The 19,994-nt window shown below is 34.6% G+C and overlaps 2 protein-coding genes across 4 annotated transcripts; one reads left to right on the forward strand and one right to left on the reverse strand.

Annotated features, from left to right (window-relative positions):
* Nucleotides 1–2,425: 2,425 nt before the first annotated feature.
* LOC103864219 (F-box protein SKIP22-like) lies at nucleotides 2,426–5,805 on the forward strand. Its single transcript, XM_033290065.1, has one exon. The coding sequence runs from the start codon at nucleotides 4,159–4,161 to the stop codon at nucleotides 5,263–5,265; it is 1,107 nt and encodes a 368-aa protein (XP_033145956.1). The 5' UTR covers nucleotides 2,426–4,158; the 3' UTR covers nucleotides 5,266–5,805.
* Nucleotides 5,789–9,542, reverse strand: LOC103864220 (mannose-1-phosphate guanyltransferase alpha). Of its 3 annotated transcripts, none has more exons than XM_009141980.3 (13): nucleotides 9,400–9,542; nucleotides 7,936–8,033; nucleotides 7,727–7,827; nucleotides 7,583–7,661; nucleotides 7,440–7,500; nucleotides 7,319–7,365; nucleotides 7,158–7,250; nucleotides 6,984–7,074; nucleotides 6,758–6,908; nucleotides 6,529–6,679; nucleotides 6,357–6,449; nucleotides 6,177–6,288; nucleotides 5,789–6,093 (listed from the first exon to the last, which is right to left on the reverse strand). In XM_009141980.3, the coding sequence occupies exons 2-13, from the start codon at nucleotides 7,966–7,968 to the stop codon at nucleotides 5,993–5,995; spliced, it is 1,113 nt and encodes a 370-aa protein (XP_009140228.1). In that variant the 5' UTR covers nucleotides 7,969–8,033; nucleotides 9,400–9,542; the 3' UTR covers nucleotides 5,789–5,992. The 3 variants fall into 3 exon arrangements, with proteins under 3 accessions (XP_009140228.1, XP_009140227.1, XP_009140226.1); XM_009141979.3 differs by lacking the exon at nucleotides 9,400–9,542 and adding an exon at nucleotides 8,129–8,316; XM_009141978.3 differs by lacking the exon at nucleotides 9,400–9,542 and adding an exon at nucleotides 8,129–8,316 and having other exon boundaries at nucleotides 6,758–7,074.
* Nucleotides 9,543–19,994: the final 10,452 nt, after the last annotated feature.

The raw sequence follows: 19,994 nt of genomic DNA on the forward strand, positions 1-19,994 counted from the left end.
CATTTCCACATTAAAAAAATAATCTTTTATTAAAATTATTAAAATCTTTAGTATATCAACTTTTTGGGCCTATTAAAAAAACTGTCCTCATAACTTTTACATTTTTACTCTCTTTTGTCATTATATAAACCTCTTTATTTTTATTTAAATTAAAATATAAACCTTTAAATTTATTTTATGTTTTTCTTTTGTTGTTTTAGGACCGGCATTGGACTACTAATATTTAGATTAAATTAATTCATGTAATTAAAATAAGTGCCTCCTTGATTTCAATCAGTACAATTAAAACAGTATCTATTTTTTAGATTTACCCCTACTCTTCAATGTGATATCACTTTTTGCGTGATTATGGATTTGCATAACAATTAAAATCTCAATTAAGGATATAAATCGGAATGAAAAAGACACCAACTAATCAGCAATGATCCTCTCCGTACTTTTATTTATCTTGCCTATTAATATACAGTCAAAACTCTATAAATTAGTAATGCTAAGACTATAAAAATTAATTAATTTACAAAAAAAAATCTGTTTTTAGATTTATCTATTTTAGAATATACTTTTTGTAAAATAAAAAATAGTTCATTTTTCGTATATATATATTAAATCTTAGAAATTTGACTTTTACATTGTTTTTGTTATACTAATTGTTGAGTACGAAATATGCTTCATAGAATTTAAATGTAGTTTTAGATATAACTTTACTAAATATAATCAAATATACTAAAATGGTACACTGTTTTATTTGTAATTATATAAACCTTATATATAAATTAATTTATGATTTTAGTGGGACAATATATTTACAAAGGATTTGAAAAAAAAATATTATCTTGTTATTTTATTGATTTGTGTAATGGTCCAACTCGAGACCGAATTGTTTTATTAATTTAGCTTGTTTATTAAGTTATCGAGTATTAATTATAAAGTTTCTATTGTACTACTAATATCTTGGTATATATTTTTTATTTGAAATACGACGTCGACAACTATAAATTGCTTTCGTTATGGCCATTTTTAACATTTGATTGATATAACTTCTCTTTTGTTATGAACATCTTTAATATTAAGAAAACGTGACACATACTATATATGTTCTAATGTTCATCTACTCCTACTTTTCTTGGGATGGATCAAATCACCTCTTACGGTGTCGGTGGCCAAGAAAAGGCGGTTCAGCGATTGTCCAAGTTAATGCTTGGTTCTAAAGATTGTTAATGTAGGCCATCTCAGGTTTTAGGCCAGGCAACGTCGACGGCATCCTTTTCTGGAAAATGATTTAGTGTCGCCATCTTCGTGGAAGGAGAATATAAATGATTGTTCATAACTTTGAGGAAGTTGGCTGATCAAGCTATCATCACCACCTCTGGAAACAGAGGGAATACAAAGTTCACAACTCTGTCACATTATCACCTATTAGTCTCCACAGGCTAATAGACAAGGAAGTCCGGATCGGAATGCCATCACAGCAAAGCGCCATAAGAAGAGTTTCAGGAACCTAATGCCTTTTGTGGTTGAGCTGATTATTTCATCTGCTCAGTCGTACTTATGCTTCACCTTGTTTTTTCACTTCTTTTTGCCAAGGTTTTGCAAGTTTTAGATTTGCCTTTGTAAATCAAACCTTTCATTTTATGATATTTACAATTTAGAAAAAGAAAAAGGAATAAATGAAATACATCTGATCTAAATAATGTTTTTCTTTTCTTTCTAATGGGTTTTCGTCTGAAACATTGATGTATATGTTGGTCCATTTGATATCAATATTGACATTGATGTACTGATATTGTAACTGTTATGAAATTATATAATAGGTTTTATATCATGCTTAATACCATAAAATAGGGGTGGGCGTTTGGGTATCCGTTCGGGTTCGGGTCGGGTATTTCAGATTTTCGGGTATTTCGGTATAAAGGTGTAGCACCCGTTAGGGTATTTCTGTACTTCGGGTCGTGTTCAGATATTTTTAGTTCGTGTTCAGTTATTTCAGATCGGGTTCAGATATTTAGATTTTGAAAAAACAAAATTAAATTTTCATTTCTCAAATTTCTTGTATTTAAAAATATAACTTTCACTTAACTAACTTTTTATTTCTAATAGATTGAATAGTTAATATATTTGGACATAACATTTTGAAACTAATTAAAAAGACACTAATTTGGTTCTTGTTTTTAAATTTTGGATGTAATATTTTGTTAATTCTTGAAATAAAAAATTTTACATGTATTTTAAGTGAGTGTCAAATCATTTTCTCTGTAATTGTATGTATATCATATGAACTTAAAATATGTGTAGTATCAATATAAATATTTTATATAAAATAAGAGATGTAAACTAGAAATATAAGGTTAATTATATATATGTTCAGTTATTTTCGGATATCCATTCGGGTTCGGATTTACCCGTTCGGGTTCGGATATCAAATATCTCCTAATTCAATACCCGTTCGGATATTCTGCTACTTCGGTTTGGATTTCGGTTCGGGTTTTTTGGATCGGGTTCGGATACCACTTCGGATATCGGGTAAAGTGCCCACCCCTACCATAAAAATATGTACATTCCTAGTATTTTATAGTTTAGTTTATATCTCAATATCCAATATCTAATACTAGAGTTGATTTAAATATGTGGTTCTTTTTAAAAATATACATTATTAAAATTATTATACAAAACTAAAATAAATTTTCAACCATTTTACTTATTTTAAAATATTAAACCCCTCGATATTATAAATATATTATAACATTACGTAAACAAGATTTCAAAATTGATTCTTTTAAAAATAAGATCTTTTAAATATCTAAACAAACAATCTAACAAAAGATCGAAACTGATTCTAAAAAAAACAATATTAATTTAGTTAAAGAAAGTTGAAGTAATCATTTATTCTGATAATTTATTTCAAATAGTTATTTATAATTTTATCTCTATAATTATAAATTTCCATACGATTTTATTAGAATCATCAACTTATTGTACATGTCTTTTTCTTATAAACTGATGCTAGACACATACTATATAATATTTATCTTCTAAAGGAAAACAAATCACAAAAATTTAGCAATATTATTAATTATAGTTTTAACCTCCTTAAAAATTAAATTATTTTTATGTAAAACTATCAAATTCCCTTCATTTCATTTTAGTTGTTGTTTAGGTTTATGCACACAGATTAAGAAAACATTTAATTTTGCATATTTTCAAAATAAAAATATCATTACCTATACATCTAACTATATTTCAATCAACAAAAAAAACGTTAATAAATTTTGCATTGAAAACATAAAACGACACTTAAAATAAAACAAAATTTTAACTGTAAAACGATGACTAATATGAAACGGAGGGAGTGATTTATTTGCAAATATAATATTTTGAAAACTTCAAAGCTTATAATTTAATAAACTATAAATTATTGATAACTCTTCGAAATTAAATTTTGATATATTCCACATTGTCAAATTCCATCTCCATATATATAAACTATAAATTATTGATAACTCTTCGAAATTAACTTTTGATATATTCCACATTGTCAAATTCCATCTCCATATATACATCTATTTAAACATACATAATAAAAAAAAAATTCATAATTAGGTTACACATAATTTGAAACATATAATTTTACATTTAACAAATCTTTATACCTTTCAGTGGAATTATTCAAAAAAGAAAATAAATCCCGCATTTTCAAAGCACGGATCAAAATCTAGTAAATGATTAAAGTTCATGGTTGGTTCAGTAGTTTGATTAAAGATTCATTAATACTTCTACACCAGGAGTATTGTCAATTTTGTATCCGACATGACGGCTTAGGTGATGCAATCATACATGAATCCTCATAAAGCAGGTATAATTTAAAATCTATCAAAATACATGATTGAATAACACCGCATAAATAAAAAAATGGCTAGAGATTTTAAAAGGGATCTAAAGTCCGTATGTTTAGTATCTTAATTTCCATAAAACCAAAATACAATAAAAATGTATATAGATTAATTATTTGACAACAACAAAACATTCATAAATAGGTTTAAATGGATTATCTAATAGGTATAAGTATAACTAAACAAGCTTTAGGTTAACCAATATTTTGAAATTGTTTTTGTTATATAAAGAGAAGAAAGCCGCTGTTAGTAGAAAACAAAAAGATCAGAAATGATGAAGCTGCGTTTGAGACGTTACGAGACTAGGGAAACCCTAGAATTTGAACTGGCTGATACAAGCAACCTCCATGATCTCTGCCATCGGATCAGTTCATCTACGCCTTCCTCCGTTCACTTCTCGCTTAATCGCAATGACAAGCCGTCTCCCAAGGATACACTCCGATCTCGTGGTATGACTCCCAGTGACCTCATTTACTACTACTCTCAACACCCCTCTTCTCCGATTAATATTGAGATCGTTGCATCTGCTGGAAGCAAAAGGTTAAGCGTACCATTCCTCTTGAAAAAGGTATTACTCGAGAAATCTGGTGATGAAAGTGGCTTGACTATCTTGGCTACTTCAGTTCACGCCGTCATGTTAGAATCTGGATTCATGTTGTTAAACAATCGTGGCTGCTTTGATAAGTTTAGCTTTTCTAAAGATCTGCTTACTGTATCCCTAAGGTATACTCTCCCTGAGCTAATCACCAAGACGAGGGTTGAGTATGTGACTGTTACGTTTCAGAACTTGAGCAATACGATTGTGGTCTACGGATCGCTAGGAGGCCGTGGGTGTATGGTGAAAAGGGTTAGTCTCAATAAGAATAGGTTTGTGTCCGTTATCGATTTGGTTGTGGACACTTTGAGGTTCGAGAAACAAGCCTCTTGCAGCAGCTACCGCGACATGTTCACGTTCTGGAAGATGGTGAAAGATGGTCTTTCTATCCCGTTGCTGACGTGTCTTTGCGAGAAGTATGGTTTGGAACTTCCAGCTTGCTTGATGCAACTACCAACGGAGCTGAAGATGAAGATACTTGAGTTGGTTCCTGGCGACAGTGTTGCCAAAATGGCTTGCATATGTGCGGAGATGCGGTGTCTGGCTTCAGACAATGGCTTGTGGAAACAGAAGTGCTTGGAGGAAGCCAAGCATCTCGTTGTGAATCGGTCCAGTGTTTCTTGGAAGGCAGAGTTTGCTGCTTTTTGGAAGCAACGCCAAAAAGTTAGAAGTGACATGGAGATAAGTCGTCGCAGCGTGACTAGTCATGGGATCATTGCACAGTCTCGCGCTGACCGTATCAGTAGTCTTCGTGCGTACCGTAGACAACGCCGTCAACGCTAATGCCCCTTTCCCTTTCCGAATGTTTGGTGTTTTCCATATTAGCTAATAAATCCCTTGGATATTTTTTATTCTTTAGATAGGTCTTTTGTTTTAGGATTAGTTTTCTCTTCTCCTTTGCCCTGCTTATGCTATTTGGTTGTTATTTTATATCTTTAAAATAAAGCTTTTGACCAACTTATGATTAACATATTGCATAGTGGTTCCTATATCTATAATGTTCCTTGGATTATTTACAAGCGAGATTCAAACTCTCATTTTCATTTTGCCACTTTAGATCCTGCTTATATGGATGAATCTAAAGAAGGTCATCATTAACTATTTTTTTCTTTCAAATAGTGGTTTTTTATGTTAGCCTAATTACAGAATATATAGTTGATTTACTTTATGTAAGAAACACTTGTATACGTGATATTTGATATTAACTAGTTATATATGAGTTAAAGATCTATATAATCTACTCCACTGTTTGTGTGAATTTCTATTTACATAACAATTTAATTAAAAGTTCTTTGTTTTATGTGAATTAGCTGAAAAAATGATTAAAAAAGAACATGAAAATTTCATGATGAAATGCAAAGTTCTTGCTTCATAGATTCTTTCTGTATATTAAAATCATAGTACAAAGTAATAATCATGTGAGCTTCTCAATGCAAAGTAGCTCTCAGTTCTGTAACTCTTCTTATGTTTGCATTATTAAAAAAAATCAGTATATCATCCTACTGATGATTCATAAGATTATGTCGTCTTGAACACTGGCATTGAGAGTCTTATTCTGAAGAACAATGCTTCCTATGACTGCAACTTCATCTTCTACTGTCACAGCCTCACCTACATAACATACAAATGCATCAGAAGTTTTTTAAAAAAAACATTAATTGAAAACACAGGATTTTAAAGAGAGTGAAAGTTACCAAGAATGGTAATCCCAAGCCTCTCATTGTCATCTCCATTAGCTTGAACTCTTGACCATCTTCCTATCGAAGATTTCCAACCAATGATCGAGTTTATTACAACAGCATTGTCCTGCATTACAACATCATTATTGGTCGATTCGTTAACCATAAGGAGCATTACAAACTCATATACATTACCTTGATTTCAACATCGTCCAAGATTATGCAGTTAATAAGCCTTACACCAGGTCCAACACGAACGTTTGCTGAGATTGACACGTTTGGACCAATCTTGTTCCAAGGACAATTCAAGATTTAGTTTACACGAGAGATGCTTAATAAGATTTCATGAGATTTGAAAAAGAGTTACCTTAGCGGTTGGATGTAGTTTTACGGATGGGTGAATGTAAACATCACCAACAATCATCGGTTTCTTATTAGTACCATCTCCTGAAGCCAAAAGATGAGGAGAAGTTTCGCGGAGCTGAGAGAGATACAAGTCCGAGCATTTCAAAGACTTCCTGTTTACAAAACAGCACTTGTGAGCAGGAGGAGAAGAGTTTGGTCCAAAACCAAACAAATCAAAGATAATTAATTACCCTGGAGTCTTGATCTGTTCCCAGAAATCCTTATTCTCATATGTGTATAGCTGCTTCTTTCCAGCAAGCGGTGACAATATATCTTGATCTAGCCTCACAAAATCAGCAGGAACAGACCTTGTAGCATACTGGAAGTGGTTGTAGTTGCTAGCTGCCAAGTTTAGTATAAAGTCAAAAAAAAACAAAGCAAGTCTCTTGAGATAGGCCAATAGTGAAGAAAACTCACACGTCTCTCTCATTTGGTTGTATACTCCTTCAATGGCTTTGAAGATATCTGAGGTAAACACATAGACACCACAGTTGATCAAGTCACTGACCTGCATCAGTAGTGAAACATCTATAAGCTTAAAAAAGTCCATAACCAGTGAGGGAAATAAGAAAACTTGTAGGAGAGAGTTACGAAAGTCTCTGGTTTCTCTGTGTAATGCAAGAGTTCTTTAGTATCAGGATCAGCTATCAACTCTCCAAATTGGCTTGCTGCTTCTGCAGAAACCTGAAAGCAAGAAGAGTGAGATCTTTATATCTGTTTTATTTTTCTGAACAAAGTAAAAGAAACCGTACCTTGATTACTAGCATAGTTCCAATGCCACCATATCGACGATGTGCATCTACCAAATATTGTTTTAAAGTTAAGAAAATGAAAATGGTAGAAGAAGAATCAAGAATTGAAAAGAGAGATTACCGAGAATGTGTTGGAGAGGGAAAGAACAGCAAACATCACAGTTTAGGAGGAAAACATGCGACTATTCAAAAAAGACAAGAAAAAGCTGAATCAAGAATAGATACGAGGGAAGCAAAGAAGAAAGATTCATTTAGAGACCAAACCGGTTTCTCTTCCATGATTCTATCGCGAAAGTAATAAAGAGCACCAGCAGAACCATGAGGCTTATCTTCTTTCAAGTATCTAACAATAACATGAGAAGGTTTATAAACAGACCAACAAAAAGGCAACAAGTGCAATGAACTTACCGCACTGGGATTCTGAGCTCGTTAGAAATGGAAGAAACATACAAAGCGAACTCTCTTTCCTCGTAAAACCCAATCAGAAAAATCTGAGCCAGGTTTGGTATCTGCACCTCCAACACACATAAACACAAATAAGCATTCCCAAAACTAAGTAAAACAAGAAGAGTTCACAATTTGGAGATGACACATTCACAATTCTCAAAAGCAAAGACCTTTTTGCAAGCAGAGATAGGATGATGAATCATGGGCTGGCCAGCCAAAGGAATCAGCGGCTTGGGCGTATTGAACGATAATGGGCGAAAACGAGTTCCTAAAATCGATCCCCATTCAGCAAAAAAAAAAAAAAAATCAATTTCGTTGGGGAAACTAGAAGTTGAGATCCAGAAAGGAATAGATGTTGTTCACCTTTGGTCGGTCCTCCGACCATGATCACGGCGACGACTTTGTCTTCCGACATCTCGACGATCTGGTTTTGTGAAAGTAGAAACAGACAAATTGACTTTGAGGGTCAACTTAAGAGCACGTTTGTTTGTTCTTTTATGACGACTTACGAGTTACGAAAATGAGACCACACTGAGCGTGACTTGAACAAAAAAAATAAAGGTGGTGATTTTGCTAAATGTATATAATGTCTTGGTATAAAATGAAATATAATTTTTGTGATTATGCAGAAACATAAAATAAAACAGTAAAATCAAAAGAATAAATCAAAGATATTATTTTATTGACTAATCGAGCAAGATTATCCTCTATATATTATTTGAAAAGCATTGCAACATTTTTTTGTAGCCACATGTCATCACTAGAATGATTCTTAGAATCTTTAGATAAATAAGTTGGTCCATCAAATATATAATAAACTTTTTATTAAACTAACCATAAATACATTATTAATGTGCTTCATTATTTCTATAAATAAAATTACGGAATTACCTAATATGGCTAAAGTATATATGACAATTAATGACTTTGGATAATAAAGATTTGATAAAAATAAGTGTATGTTATATTATATTTTTTTAATTTTAAACTATTAAAATAAATTAAACAATCATAGTAACCATTTAATAAAAATTAAAAAAATTCTTTATATGTTGTATTTTGAATTTTTAAAAACGAGTATAAATTACTAAAATCATTAAAAGTTTCTCATTCAAATTTTGTGATCTATGGTTTAAACTTTTTGTTAAGACATGATACAAATAATTAAAAAATCATATAAGTTGAAAGTGTCATTTAATAAGTATTAAAAATAAAATATATATAAAAATATATATGTATATGTTTATTAAATTATATGTCATATAAGAAAATAAATAAATATCTTAATTTTGAAATTTACTTTTAACATTTTTTTTTGAAAAAAATATTGCAAATTAATTTTTAAATATATTATAAATTACATAAACTATTAATCTCAAAGTGAAAATTTTGTTATCAGTAATTTAAATTTTTTTTGCTATAACAGATACAAATGATAAAAAAAAATATGAGCAAAAAACATCATTTAGTAAATATTAATATTAAAATATACTATATATATATATATGTTACTATCATTTAAATTTTATTATATACCATATCAATTTCCTAAAGTCGATCCACATTCCAACAAAATATCAATTTCGTTTGGGAAACTAGAAATTGAGATCCAGACAGGAATAGATGTTGTTCACCTTTGGTCGGTCCTCAGACCATGATCACGGCGACGACTTTCTCTTCCGACATCTCGACGATCTGGTTTGTGAAAGTAGAAACAGACAAATTGACTTTGAGGGTCAAACTTGAGAGCACTTTTGTTTGTTACGAGTTACGAAAATGATAGCACCTACAAAACTGACTGGAAAACGGCCAATTCCTATGTTTACATCAACTGATAAAAATCGGTTTTTTCATACATTGACTAATTTTGACTCGAAATCTGTCAAATGATCGTTTAATAGTGGCGACGTGTTATATGGATCAGGTTAAAGTACTAAACGGCGTCGTTTATATAAAATTTTTGAAACTCTCTCCATCTCGAAACTCTCTCGACCTTTAGTTACAGAAACGCGTGCATCTTACCCTCCGGCGAACGGCCGGCGCGTCCGCGCGAGTGCCGGGGCCGGAGGGTTTTCTTCTTCCCTTTACTGGCTTTTCTCCTTGCTCTCCTTCGTCTCAGTTCTCCTTTGCCCGATATGCGCGGTTTTCTAGGTTGGGGTTTGCGTCTCCTGTTGAAGCTCCAGTCGCGAGGAGTCGACGCAAGGCAGAGGTAACTCCTCCTCCGGACTATCGGCGAGGGTAAGGCGAGGCTAGGCGGTTCTGAGTCGAATTTTAGGGTTTATGGAGTGGTTCATTTTCCCCCTTCCGAGCGCTCCGGTGTTCCGTCGTCGTGAGGAGGCAGCGAGGGTTCTTGTCACGGGTGGGTTCTGCGGTGGTCTGTCGCTGCAGATCTAATTGCTCCGTGCTCGTTCGGTTATGGTGGCGGATTTTTAGGGTCTCTTCGGGTCGGAGCGATTCCGGTCTCCGCTCACCATAACCAGGAGTACTCCGGTCTTCGATGGCTTGGAGGCGAGATTCGAAGTCGGATGTGATCGTGGTGAAAGTATCCGATTTTTTTTCTTCGCGTGTGTGCTTCTGGTCTCATCTCGAGTGGTCGTCTATGGCCATTAGAAGGTTTCTAGTTTGCCCCGCAACTCCTTCGACGCTCTCTCTTCCGGCGTCCTGTTCAGTTTCTTCGGGGGAAGGCGACGGCCTGACTTTGGAGCTAAGTCTTGCGTTTGAAATTGTTGTATCTCTCTCCGGTGGCTCAGGAGTTTGATTGATTGTGGACAAGATATTGGTCCTTTGGTTCTCAAAGGCCTTAGATGCTTTGACGGTTCTCGGGAGTCATTAGCCGTCTGAGAGTCAGCTTCTAGTCGTAGCTCACATCCCGGCGCCGTGGTATTGGCTTTGTTCCTTCTGCGGTGGTGATGCTGACTTATCTTGTGTAGGTTTAGAGACTTCTTTGCAGGATGTGGCGTTGGACGCAGCCCGACTTTGTGCAAGATAACTGTTGACGGCAGAAGTGAGCGCTTGCTCGATTTGGGATGTGATTCAAAGCGTCGTGTGGCGCTACATACAAGCTGGCTTTGGTGGCTTCGCAAGGCATTGGTACGTATCTGAATCCTCTCCTTCGGTCGTTTGAGCTTCATAGATAGAGAAAGTTATAAGCTTGGTGGAGATCATCGGGAACTAGCTACTCCGGAGACGTCAAGGGAACTCCCGGCATCCGAGGCGACGAGGAGAACCTCACTTTCCCAAGAGTCACGTTGATGGTTGAGAACGGCTACCGATATCGAAGGATTCCGAAAAACAAACTAGCGGAATGTGCCGGGTTTAGTGGGCGGGCGAAGCTAGGCTTGTAATATTTTGATTTCGATATTTTGTTCAAAACAAGCTTGTAACCGTATCTAATTCCCGATTCATCGGGTAGACTTTATTTAAAAAAAAAAAAAAAAAAAAAAAATTTGAAAAGGAAAAAATTATGTTGATTACTAGAGTCGAAGCCGGGTAGGCTAAGGATTGGATTTGTTCCAGGCGCCACTGTGCTATATCATATTTTGTTAAGCAAAACTCACTACGATATTATATTTTGTATCAGACGCCACACTGCTATACAGATCAGTGTTCTTCCAATGGATGAATCAAAAGTCACCATGACATCTAGGCTCTCCCTACACCCTCGTCGTCTTCATCAGATTATCTTAAAAGCCATTTGACCCATCAAACCGCCTCGACTCGTATGGCTGAGAATTTCGTCATCTTACATCGAGAATATGACCAGGAAGATGGAGACTCATGTATTTAATAAACCATTAGGCAATATATTGCTGTAGGGCCGATTATTTACGAAAAGATGTTGTAGTGCAGAGGCGCTTGAAATAAATTTGTTCTATTCCCCGCCACGTTTCGATTCCATTAGTCGACATTTATTTTTTTTTTCTTTTTAATTTTTATACTTAATGAAGCGACGTCAACGTTAGTCAATGTATGAAACAAACTGATTTTTATGAGTTGATGCATGTAATTTAAATAAGTTTTGAATTAATGTATGTTTTAACACAGATGATTAGTATATGTCCGGATCAGGATCGCATAGTAGTGTTGATGCAGGAATTGGCCGTTTTCCCCAAAACTGACCGTGACTTGGGAAAAAAAAAAAGAAAGTGGTGATTTTGCTAAATGTATATAATAATGTCTTAGAATAAAAAAATATGATTCTTCATGATAATAGGTAAACATGAAGTAAAACAATAAAACCAAAAGAATAACTCAAAGATAATTTTTATTAACTAACTAGTTTAAGATCTGCCACTACAAGAAAACGTAAGTTTAACGAGGATAATTAACGAGGAAAAATAATCCTCGTAAAAGTACGTTGATTTTACGAGGAAAGTACGTGGAAAAAGAGAAGCATCGTTATTTCGTCGTAAGGTAACGACAAAACAATTTCGTCGTAAAGACGATGTAAATTGACGTGGCTTTTACGAGGAAACACTATTTCCTTGTAAATACCACGTAAACTTCGCGAGTTCTTTACGACGAAATACTTTACGTGTACTTAACGAGGAAATTTTGAATCCACCAACTTGGTAGGTAGCTCACGTTTTTTTTGGCCATCCAATTAATTTTCGTCGTAATTTCACACGAGGCTATACTTTTCACACATATGAGTATGGTAGACAGCGGACGACTAGTAACTATGGAATATGTGTGAAAGGGGAAATAGATTTCTACGGGATCTTGACGGAGATTATTGAAGTCGAATTTCCAGGGATATTGAAGCTGAAATGCGTCCTCTTCAAATGTGAATGGTTCGATTCCGTCGTCAACAGAGGTGTTCGGTCTAACAAATTCGGTGTAGTTGATGTCAACGGTGGACGAAGGTACAACAAATTCGAGCCTTTCATCTTAGCTTCACAAGCAGACCAAGTTAGCTTCCTTCCATACCCTCGAATGAGAGATTCGGGTATAAATTGGTTAGCTGTGATCAAAGTTACACCTCGAAGACGAATTATCAGTGGAGAAGAACCACCATTGCAAGAAGAACAGATAAATGAAGTCGAGGAACCTGAACAAGAAATTGATGACATCCTTCTCATTGATCCGCGTAATCACGAGTACGAAGATCTTACCGACGATGCCACAGACGAAGCTGTTGAAGACGAGTTTAATGAAAATAATGATGTTTCTAGTGATGACGAGAATGTTGATGTATCCGATTGATGTATTTGATTTTATGTAGTTTGTTTTGTGAATAAGATAATGTGGGAGTTTGATTTATGAATAAGGTAATGTGAAAGTTTATTTTAATTATGAATAAGGACTTGTGGTTTGGGGTTTGGAATATTTTATAAATAGGGTTTGAGGTGAAAGAATAGATTGAGGTTCAAGGGTAGATGGGTTTGGGGTTTGGAATATATGAAGTAGAAGATAAGGAAGATGGGGTTTGGAGTTTCGGATTTTAGGGATTTATACGTAATACTCGTTAATTCCTCGTAAGCCAAAATCGTCGTAAGGTTGTCGTAAGGCCACGAGGAGTTTACGACGAAATTAAAAAAATAAAGAAAGCAGGGCACGCTAATTCCACGCAAGCCAAAATCGTCGTAAGGTTGTCGTAAGGCCACGAGGAGTTTACGACGAAATTAAAAAAATAAAGAAAGCGGGGCACGCTAATTCCACGTAAGACTCTCTGAGTGAATGAAAATAAGGAATTGTGGTTTGGAATGAAAATAAAGATATGGTTTGGAATATATAAAGTAGAAGATAAGGAATATGGGGCTTGGGGTTTTGGGTTTCGGGTTTTAGGGATTTAAATGGAATACTCGTTAATTCCTCGTATGTTAACGTCGAACTTACGACGAATTCCTCGTAAATACCACGTAGGACAGATTCGTCGTAAATACCACGTAGGACAGATTCGTCGTAAATTACACGTAGGACAGATTCGTCGTAAATACCACGTAGGACAGATTCGTCGTAAATACCACGTAGGAGAGATTCGTCGTAAATACCACGTAAAGTAAATGATGAACGCGGCCCACTTTAATTCCACGTAGGACGGAATCGTCATAAACACCTCGTAACCAAAATCGTCGTAAACACCTCGTACCGTAAAAACTAGAAAAAAAAAAAAGAAGAAATATACTGGATTTACATGTGGCAAGACTTCCAGCAATTATATTACTTAAGTCTCACCAACATAAATTCCAATATCTTCTTCTCTTCCTTTTTTTTCAAATTTTTATAATTTGAATAGGATTGGATTTGAGAGTATGAAGTGAGATAGGGTGTGATTTGGGAGTTTGGGTGTGGGTTGAGAAGGAGAGTTACGGGTATATTTATAGGGAAGCTTTCCTCGGTAATTCCACGTAAGCAAAATCGTCGTAACGTCCTCGTACCTAAAAAACACGGGCCTTTGTAATTCCTCGTAACTTCCTCGTATAATAAAACGCGGGCCTTTGTAATCTCTCGCTGTTTCGTCGTAAAAAAAACACGGGCCTCTGTAATTCGTCGTAAAATTACGAGGAATTTGCGACAGAATGTAATCTTATATATACACCCCGAGCGCTCACTCTTTCTTTCCTCTCTACTTCCTCTCCACTTCCTCTCCACTTCCTCCCTGTTTCGTTGCAATGGTAAGCCTCTCTAATTCCTCTCTAATTTGGTTAGTTTAGGTAGATTAGGTGGTTAGTATAGGGAATTTAGATAATTTTACGGATCTTATGTTATTTAGTGTTGATTAGGTGGATAATGTTGGAAAATATACTGTTGACGGAAATTTAAAAAATTAAATTTTTTTCTCAGGTTCGAAAAGGTAGACTTACTGCCCATTACAGAGAGATGTTCGGTGAGCCAGGTAGTCACCAACCGACGACTCACATGCCGAGGCGGATGTAACGGCGAGGAGTGATGAATTCTACCGGGCGATTAACGACCCTTAGTTCTTTTTAATTTCGGTTCTTGTATTATGAATTCAAAACTTATTTATATATAAAATATTTTGGTTTTGATTTTTTTAGAATTTTAATTTTATTAATAATTTAAATAATTTTTTTAATTATAATTTTTTTTATTTCTGTAAAATAACGAAACGAAGTAATTTCGTAGCTATTTTGCGACTTCTTTACGTGGAAGCTTAACGAGGTTTTTACGAGAAATGTTTACAAGGAAATGACGTGGAAAATTCACGTGGTCTTTACGAGAAAAGCTATCAAGATATTTACGTTTACTTTACGAGTATTTACTTTCGAGTTATTTACGTGGCTTTAACGAGGAATGGCTTTCGAGGTATTTACGAGGAAATTTAGCGACGTCCTTACGTGGAAGCTTTACGTGGTCTTTACGACGAAATATTCTTCTTCGCTTTTACGACGAAATTATTTCCTCGCTACGTTACGACGAATTAGCGAGGATATATGCGTTACGACAAACGTATAACGACGAAACGGGTTTCCTCGCTAATTCCTCGTAACACTGCTTTTACGACGAAATCACGAGGAAAACTGCCCTCGTAAAACTTGTGTTTTCTTGTAGTGTGCGTCTTGCGCATAATTATTGTATATAAAAATTATAAGAATTATTTTACGAATTATTATTTATTTTATGTTTTTACATATTATAAAACTAATATATATATTAAATAATTGAAATAATTAACTTAAATAATTAAAAAAACTTAACTATAACGTATATAACTAAATTGCCGTAAACATATCAAAGTCAATAACTTTTATATATTTTGTATGGATTTAGCTAAATTTAAATGATATAAACATAGAAATAAAAACCAACAATACACTTATCCGAACCTTACAGCAGATTTTTTCATGAACTCAGTCTCGCGAACTTGGAACTTGCAGACTATTCGGGCTTTGGTGGACCCAAAGACGTAAACATTATCGAAAGCATACCATTGAATAAGACTCAGTTGGTGAACAGGAATGGATAACATTTTACTAATAATGTGGAGTACACGGTCAAGTCGGGATACCAATTAGAATGGATCTACCCAAATAAGGAAAAACCACTAGAAATTTTCGGACCCAATGTGGATATACTGAAAGCGTTTAGCTGGAAGGTGTGGATATACATTTCTTATGGCAGATAGTTTCAGGGTGCATAGTTGTTTAGAAAAACCTGAAAGCGCGAGGGATACAAGGGAACATATCTTGTGATAGATGCAGAGATTCATAGGAGTCAATAAATCATGTGTTTTTTTATTTTTGAATGTCCTCCAGCGCTTCAAGTTTGGGCGCTCTCAAAAATACCATCAAACCGAATTAATTTTTCCACCAGTTTTCTCTTCACAAACACGGATCATCTTTTTTGGAGAGTTCTCCTAAACATGGACGATCATCAATTTGCATGGATATTATGGTAGATTTGGAAAGGGAGGAACACCAAAGTGTTTAGTAATATTGACATTGATCCCAGAGAAACACTCAAATTAGCAGAAACAAAGTCAATACTTTGGGCTGAAGCACAAATGCTGAATATAAATCAGGCAAAATAACCGGTAGAGGTTAGGAATCTACAATCCATCCCAGGCCGGTGGTGCTTTACAGATGGATCGTCGAAAGACAATAAGCCTTACTCACGACGAGGTTGGTATATCATCTTCGAGGGTTTTTATGGATTGATGGGGGCAAAAAATGTTAGGGCAACTCTCTCACCTCTTCATGCAAAGGTGGAGGCACTAATATGGGCAATGCAGTGTATGAGAAATTTGCGTCAATTTCAGGCCATGTTTGCAACGAATTGTTTTCAATTCGTGAAGATGGTTTCAGAACCAGAAGAATGGTCATCGGTTGAAATGTACCTTGAAGACATTAAGATTTGAAAGCAAGTTTTCTAAACTCAGTGATAGACTGTGGATTTGCCTCATTTTCATCCATAGTTTATAGGTGTTTTTACTAATAACTATTATATTATAGAGTCTATTTATTATATTTATATGATCAGAAGTGATTTGGAGATAAGTGATGATTTTGGAGCATTCTGGAGACATTTGGAGCAAGCATCCGAGATGACCATCGAGCTCGACCATCGGTCGATATTGGAGAGGAATAATCGATTGATGTTCATATATTGGTCACAGCCGACTTGAAGCCCAAGTCTTCACCAATTTACAAGATTACCTCTGACGGGTTTTAACCTAATTATATAAGCTTTGCCACCATGTTAGAGGCAAAGTGTGCTTTCTTGTTTTATTATTTTCACAGCAAAGTTTTTTAGGATTTTGATAGACTGGAAAGAAGATCCAAAGTTATAATTTGTGATTGGAACTCTATTAATATCTATTTACTATTCTAATAAAGTTTTCTTACCTAACTGTTGTTATGAATTGCTTAGCCATGTCTGAGTAGTTCCATTGTTAGATTTTAGGGTAAAATATGTTAGGGGAGATTAGCCCCAACTATAGATTTTTGAGTTGTGGTAATTGTCATTAGGATTGTTCATTAATGCATGTCTCTAGATTAGCTACCTAGAACTTTTCCTAGGATTGTTAGATAAAAGCGAGAGCTTCATTCTCATCCTGAAAACATTCTATCTGAGCTAAGTTTCTTGCTATGAATAAGGCGAGAGCTGATCTAGTGAGCTTAGTAAGCTATTATTCAACATGCGCATAAAGCTTAACTAGAAAAGCGTCGATCGATATCATTATTGAATGATCGATATCATTATTGAATAATCGATCGACGGAGCGAAAGGTGAATCGATCGATATCCCTATAGGATCATCGATCAGACACTTTCTATTGGTCGACATACGATAGTTGAGATCATTAGATCTAGTTAATAGACATGTCTAAACATGCGAAAGCAGATAGACTTGTTGACTAAGTAGTTGAGCTTTACATTAAGCTGATAGACAACTCAATAGGCATCTGTAGGATTAAAATCCCAAGTTTCTTGAATAAAAATCCTAAGTCTAGCTATTTTCTTTTTAAGCACCAAAACCTCAACCAATCAATTGAACAAACACTTGTTCAGTATAAAACTGTAATTTACATTTAAATCTCTAAAAACTATCTTGCTTAACAAATCATATAGATTTATTAGGTTCTCTAGCTCCTTGTGAATTTGATCCTTAAGTACTACAACTCGACCTTTTATTTGAGAGAATACAAATCACTCCTAGGTAATTTGAGTGGTATCGCTGAGAGATTATTCATGTACATCGGACGGAGAATTCAAGGGCAGATAGTCTAGCACGCAGTGTTAGAAAACAACTGTTTTTCATCGTTCACATGGATATAGAGTTACCAGCTTGGTTCACAGAGTCAGTATGAGTCTGTATATATTGATGACAAAAAAAATTAAGTTTATGATTAGTTTAATAAGAAACTATAAGATATATTTAATGGACAAACATATTTTTCTAGGAAGTTTGAGAATCATTCTAATGATGACACGTATCATAGCTAATATGTTATAATTTTTCTCTTTTAATATATAATGGAGAGAGAGTAAAATTACAACTTATTGGTATAAGAAACCAAATTTTAATTGCATGCTTCTATACTCGAAAGGGAATAATAGTCGACCAACCTCTTTTACGATTTATGTCTTTTTATAAATATTTATAGTATAAATCTAAATTAAATCATTCCATATTTTTAAATAAGGAAAGATCCCCCGTTAATATAAACTTTCCATTTTATCCATAGACAAAAAGAAAATTAATATGAATTGTAGGCCAAAAATCATTTGAGCATGAAAAGAATGATGGCTTATTGCTTTGAGCAAAGTTTGATATATGCCCCTCCAGACACATAAACACAAACCACATCAAAATAAAAAACACTTCATATGAGTAATCAAACAAAAAAAGTTCAGAGCTGTGAATAGATCGTCATCAAAATGGTGTGAACAAGTCATCACCGAAAGGGTGCAAATGGATTGTCACTGAAGAGGTGCAAACGAGTTTTCACCAAAATGGTGCGGATGGATCATCACATAAGGATTGTGAATATGTCATGACCGAAAAGGTGTCAATGGATCGTCACTCGAGAGGTGCCAATGGATCGTCAGCCAAGAGGTGCAAAACATGTCTTGGCCAAAGAGGTGCGAACATGTCATGGCCGAAGAGGTGAGAACATTTTGTATCTGAAGGGGTGCAAATGAGTCGTGCCTGAAGGGTTGCAAACGTGTCTTGTCGAAGACGTGTGAATATATCGTGAATGAAGAGGTGCAAACATATTTTCACCAACAGGTTCAAATGTTTTATTACCGAAGGGTTGCAAATGTGTCGTCACCGAAGTAGTGTAAAATGTTGTCACTGATGGTGTGAGAATGTATCATCACCGAAGAGGTGTAAACATAGCATCATGGAAACAGTGCTGTTGTAACATTACCCAAAATATGTAAATATAAAGTTACCGAAAGGATGTGAACGTAATGTTACAGAAATGATGCAAGTGTAATGTCACTGGAAGGTATAAGTTAATAAATTCACTGGGTGGGCTAAAGCAAGAACCAAAGCAGTGGTATCAAAGATTTGATGAGGTTGATTTATCAAGTCTTTCAAGTTTGACCAGTGTAATATGTGTTTATATAGTAAAACTGACGAGTCTTGTAATGAAATATCATTTTCTTGTATACTGATGACATATTGATCTTTGGTATTGGCCTCAGAAAAATAGAGTTTACAAAAGCATACTATTATCAATTTATCATCAAGTTTTTCAATGAAAGACATGAGGGCGTTAGATATAGCGATCATGTCAATTAATCACTCACTGGATGTTTATCATAAAGTTTTTTTTTTGTATGAGTGAGATATAGCAGATCATTTAACGAAATAATTAGCTAGACTTTGTAACTAAGTCTGTTAAAAGAATGAGTTTGAAGTCTATTTGAAAGTTTTAATTGTGTTCTTATACAATGTTAGAGGCAGGATTCATTGTGCAAAGTCTATCTTTAAAGATTGAAACACATGTTTATATCATCCCAAGTTATGTGCTTGGACATGCAAGGAAAAAATAGGTTGAAAAGTTAATCTTAATAGATATTTTGAAAAGTTGCATTTATAGATGCATGATTGAAAGTATTTACCTATATAAGTACGAAGTGATGGCGCTTCAATGAGCTAGGACTTTACTTTCTATAGATTCATGAATGGATAGCACACATGACTTATAATAGTGTCGAATAAACACTTAGCGTAGTGTGGAAACACATTTGTGTATTATCTTCATGTGTCCAAAATGGATTGAGAGATTTAATTTGTAGAACATTTTGATTTT

The sequence above is a fragment of the Brassica rapa genome, chromosome A04, assembly GCF_000309985.2.
Source record: "Brassica rapa cultivar Chiifu-401-42 chromosome A04, CAAS_Brap_v3.01, whole genome shotgun sequence".
NCBI classification, from domain to species: domain Eukaryota; kingdom Viridiplantae; phylum Streptophyta; class Magnoliopsida; order Brassicales; family Brassicaceae; genus Brassica; species Brassica rapa.

Bases quoted from the DNA above. Each gene is read 5' to 3' on its own strand.
- LOC103864219 (XM_033290065.1), top strand. From the start codon at position 4,159: ATGATGAAGCTGCGTTTGAGACGTTACGAGACTAGGGAAACCCTAGAA.
- LOC103864220 (XM_009141978.3), bottom strand. From the start codon at position 8,180: ATGTCGGAAGACAAAGTCGTCGCCGTGATCATGGTCGGAGGACCGACC. The intron at 7,662-7,726 runs GTAAGTTCATTG...TGTTATTGTTAG, and splicing joins GAGCTCAGAATCCCAGTGCG to ATACTTGAAAGAAGATAAGC. The intron at 7,251-7,318 runs GTACGGTTTCTT...TCTTGCTTTCAG, and splicing joins GAACTATGCTAGTAATCAAG to GTTTCTGCAGAAGCAGCAAG.